General features: G+C 53.6%; 1 protein-coding gene across 1 annotated transcript in view; it reads left to right on the plus strand.

Annotated features, from left to right (window-relative positions):
* The window catches only part of tbx15 (T-box transcription factor 15), a 40,737-nt gene that overhangs the window by 35,667 nt on the left and 70 nt on the right, over positions 1-5,000 (plus strand). The window contains exons 8-9 of the mRNA XM_080018668.1: positions 73-170; positions 3,065-5,000. The exon at positions 3,065-5,000 is cut by the window's right edge and continues 70 nt beyond it. Of these exons, the coding sequence (XP_079874794.1) occupies positions 73-170; positions 3,065-3,909 (943 nt within the window). The 3' untranslated portion in view covers positions 3,910-5,000. The remainder of the gene's footprint in view (positions 1-72; positions 171-3,064) is intronic.

A 5,000-nucleotide genomic window follows, 5' to 3' on the forward strand; every position in this document is an offset into this window, starting at 1 on the left:
ATAGTAACAAAGATCTCTCTCTCTTTCTCTGTCTCTCTCTTTCTCTCTCTCTCTCGCTCTCTGTGCTGCCAGGACTGGGTTGGAGGCGATAATGGAGACCTATGCTTTCTGGAGACCACCTGTCAGGACCCTCACGTTCGAGGACTTCACTAACATGCAGAAGCAGCAAGGTGCGTAGATCCCTCCATCATCCCTCCATCGTCCCTCCATCATCCCTCCATCATCCTTCCATCATTGCTTCATCATCCACCCATCGTCCCTCCATCATCCCTTCATTGTCCCTCCATTGTCCCTCCATCAACCCTCCATCATCCCTCCCACATCTCTCCATCTCCACATGTCCTTATCAAGTCTCCACTGGGCTGAGCTGCCTTGCGTCGACCGCTCGGTGCCACCTCAAGGATGTAGCTTCTTCTCGGTTCTTCTCGGGATGTTCCAACTCCGTGCCCCGTCATAGGGTGGTGCAGTGGTACGCTCCAAGCCTCAGACGCTTTGTTTTAGTCTGGCGTCCGGCGCCCGGCGTCCGGCCTTAACTCTCTGTTGAGGAACGAAGACCGTTTAGAAATAGTTGTAATGAAGTAAAGATCAATTTCCCAATCATCACAGTGAAAATAAAATATGAATTTGAGGAGGAGAACAAAGACAAACGTCACCAAACCAAGGCTGATGATCCGGCCGCAAAACCCCGACGATTCAAGCCTCTAGAGCGTGGATTTGGGGCGGCGCCACGTGGTGTTTCGTGGTGTTGGTGTTTCTGAAGCTGCTCGGTGGATGCAGCTCGAGGTGTGTTAGGACGCTGGTGGATCTGCCAGCTCCGGTCGTAGCTCTGCTCCAAGCGTCTTGAGGTGGAGCAGCGAGGTGCATCTGCTTCCTGGCATGGTGTCTCCACTTCCTGTCTCCCATGCGGAGCCGCGGGGGAGAGGGTGTGGTTCCCGGGGTCGTCCTCGGTGCGTCCCGCCCTGAACCAGACGTCTGTCCGCCTCCCGGCTTTTACCTCTACTCTACTCCACCCCATCTCGCCTCCGCCTCTACTCTACTCTACTTCCACTCTACTCCACGCCACTCTCCTCCACCCTCCTCCACTCTCCGAGCTGCTGACTGAATCTCTTGTCTGTGATGGAGTCATCCTCCATCTGTGTTGTTCTTCATTGTTTGACATTTCTCGCTTGTTGTTGTTTCCGTGGTAACACGTTGGAGCTACGTTGCTCTGGTGGAGCGCCCGTCCCCTCTGTCCCCTCCGTCGCCTCGTTTTCACTCAGATGTGACCCCCCTAACCCCCACCCCCACCCGCTCTCGGGTGGAGGTCAGCATGACGTGAGGGGGGGGGGGAGACATCTGGATGTTATCACCAAACTCCTCCACAGACATGAGACATGAGACGCTAATTAAAAAGACCTCGAGCCGCCAGCGAAGCCTGAGAGGACCAGCACCTGGAGCAACGTGTGTGTGTGTACATGTACGTGTGTGTATGTGTGTGTGTACATGTACGTGTGTGTATGTGTGTGTGTACATGTACGTGTCTGTGTACATGTACGTGTGTGTGTACATGTACGTGTGTGTGTGTACATGTACGTGTGTGTATGTGTGTGTGTACATGTACGTGTGTGTGTACATGTACGTGTGTGTATGTGTGTGTGTACATGTACTTGTGTGTATGTATGTGTGTGTACATGTGTGTGTGTGTACGTGTGTTTGTATGATTTGGTGTCTGTCTGTCTGTCTGTCTGTGTGTCTGTCTGTCTGTGTGTCTGTCTGTCTGTCTGTGTGTGTGTGTGGGGGGTTATTTAAATGTCCCTCTCTCTCCATCTCTTGGCTTTGCTGCTCTCTTCCTTCCTCTTCATCATTCCTCCTTCCTCCTCATCATCCCTCCTTCCTCTTCATCATCCCTCCTTCCTCTTCATCATCCCTCCTTCCTCCTCATCATCCCTCCTTCCTCTTCATCATCCCTCCTTCCTCCTCATCTTTCCTCCTTCCTCCTCATCTTTCCTCCTTCCACCTCATCATCCCTCCTTCCTCCTCATCATCCCTCCTTCCTCTTCATCATCCCTCCTTCCTCCTCATCATCCCTCCTTCCTCCTCATCATCCCTCCTTCCTCTTCATCATCCCTCCTTCCTCCTCATTCCCTGTATCTCCGTCTCCCTCTCACTCTTCCTCCGTCTTTTCATCTCCTCATCTTTTTCTTTTGTCATTTCACCTCTTTTGCTTGTTTCATTTTTTCACATTTTCTGTTTCATCTCTCTCTCTATCTGTCTGTCTCTCTCTCCATCTGGCTGTCTGTCTCTCTCTCTCTATCTGTCTGTCTCTCTCTCCATCTGTCTGTCTGTCTCTATTTGGTATTTACTTTTTTGCACTCGGCTATTTTCTCTTAGTATATCATCCTTATCTCGCACTGTGTTCCTGTATGTCTCTCTCTCTCTCTCTGTCTCTCGCCCCTTAACAGCAGAGCTCAGCAGTGATATTATCAAAGGCACATGCTTTAAAATCAGAACCTCAGCCAAGCTGACCCTGGATTATTTAGTTCTGCCTCCCTCCCTCCCTCCCTCCCTCCCTCCACCACTTATCCACATTTCAGAGCGAATTTCTCCAACTTCACGAGGGACCGGGGCCAAATTCTCATTAATAAAGAAATATGCGACTGATATCCCACAGCTCTGGTCCTGCCAACATGCAACTGTCCACATACTGGCCGTATTAAAACCGGGTTGAATCACATCTGATTTCAAAGCCTGTAAAAGGAATAATAACAGTATTAAATTGTTGACTTTGGATTAAATAAAATGAATGATGACATTGAGGATGAAAACAGGAAGTTTGACTGAAGCGACTCAGCGTGTGGTGGCTTAGTTCGTCGTCGGGACTCTCACAGCCCAAAAATGTCATTTTGGATACCCCACTGTTTACGGCTGAGAGGATTCTTGTGTTTACTTTTAAAGATCTTTTTCTGTCGGAAAAGGGGCGTGGTCCGCCTCCGAGACTCCGCCCCTTTGGGATCCGTCCATCTTCGCTCTTTCGTCCCGTTTGACATGACGCTCATTCTCTCCGTCTCCTGTGTTTCTTGTCCAGGCGGCAGCACCGGCACCTCCCCCACCACCTCCAGCACGGGGACGCCCTCCCCCTCGGGGGCGGCGCACCTCCTCTCCCCCTCCTGCTCCCCCCCCACCTTCCACCTGGCTCCCAACACCTTCAACGTGGGCTGCAGGGAGAGCCAGCTGTGCAACCTGGGCCTGTCCGAGTACCCGTCCTGCGCCCGCAGCAACATGGCCGCCCTGCAGGGCTATGGGGGGCTCGCCGACGGCTCCTACGGACGCCTCCAGGCGGCGGGGGGCGGCGTGGCCTCCGCCCAGCCCTCCGACTCCTTCCTGCCCCAGAGGACTTCCTCCCTGATCGCCGCCGGCATGCAGGGCGGGCCGCATGCCTCCCTGACCGGGGGGAGTGGCGGCGGTGGCGGCGCCGGCGCCGGGGGCAAGATGGACGCCTACGGCGGGCAGCTGGGCTCCTTCCCGGCCTCCCAGCTGCAGTACATGATGCAGAGCGGCGCGGGCTCCGCCTCCGGCTCCTCCGCCCCTTCCAGCTCCTCCCCCTCCTCCGCTCACATGTTCGGCGGGGGCCACCACCACGTGCAGCAGGGCTCCTACAACACCTTCTCCCTGCACAACCCCTACAACCTGTACGGATACAACTTCCCCACCTCCCCCCGTCTGGCCACCAGCCCCGAGAAGCCGCAGGGGGGCCTGCTCTGCTCCTCCTCCCCCGCCGGGGCCTTCGCCGACCGCCAGTACCTGTCCAACGGCAGCATGGACACCATGCACATGATCGGCGGCAACCCCAACCCCGGCCAGCAAGGCGGAGCCTCCTGCGACGGCCGCCAGTACGGCTCCTCCTCCCAGATGTCGATGCACATGGTGTAGAGGCGTCGATGGCACTTCCTGTCTCACACCTTGCCGTCGCCCTGAAGTGTTCTCCCGCTCTCCCGGGCGAGCTCCAGAGACGACGCGTGGCCGTGTCTGCGTTTAAGAAATTTCTTAGTTTGTATTCTGAGGTACGAAACAAACCTTTTAAAAAGGACGTCGACTCATCTCATGTTGTTTTTTTTTTTTTTGTTGTTTTTTTTTCAAATGCACTTCGTGCGCTGACATAAAGAAATGAAGAGAAAAGAAACTATTATTTAATTATCATGGCAAACGAATCAGTGTTTGTAGAAGAGGAGAAGCTGAGCCTGGTTCTCTCACGGACTCAGAGGGCGTCGACCTGGCGTCGCCCGGTCGCGTGTTTTGGTGCAATAGTCGCTGCGTTCTCTCCTCCACGGCGCTCCTCTCGTCTCCCCCCGGTTGGCGACGCCGCGTTAACAGAACAACATGGCCGCCGTCCACCTCCCCCCCCCCCCCACCCCCGCTCCCTCGGCACTTGTGTCACATAATTTCTGGAGCCGTCAGAGGGGAAGCGGCCGGCGGCTACGCTTCTGGAGGGCTTGTTTGGAACGAAAGGGACAACTGGGCCAGATTACTGAGACTCACGGAGTTATCTGGTGATCCGCCGCGCCGCCGGGGGACGTGCCAAACGAGGCTAACGCGGCACGTCCACAGAGTCAGTCAAGGACTCAAAGGGCCAAGGTGTCCCAGGAACTCTGCTTGTCCGGAGCCGGTGTCCGGTGTCGGCTTCTTGGCCTCTTCAGGAAATATACTGACAGTCTTCATCACCCTCCTCCTCATCCTCCCTTCTTGTCATGGACTGTCATGGCTTCACTATCTTTTGAGTGGATTACCTTTTTAAGCATATATAAGATGGCGAATGCAAGAAAAAACATAAGCTTTCAAATTGTTGTGTGAATTGTTATAAAGAAGCAATAGGAAAACAGAGTAATTAAAGTATGTTTTGGTGTGTTGTAGATAACTGTATTTAAGTGCCAAGCAATAAACAGTTTTTCCGGCCAATCTATTATAGAAAAAAAAACAAACCAAAAAAAATGTGTGGGAATAATGAAAATAGCAAAGTATTCTTT

This window comes from Zeus faber (genome assembly GCF_960531495.2).
Source record: "Zeus faber genome assembly, chromosome: 18".
Classification (NCBI taxonomy): domain Eukaryota; kingdom Metazoa; phylum Chordata; class Actinopteri; order Zeiformes; family Zeidae; genus Zeus; species Zeus faber.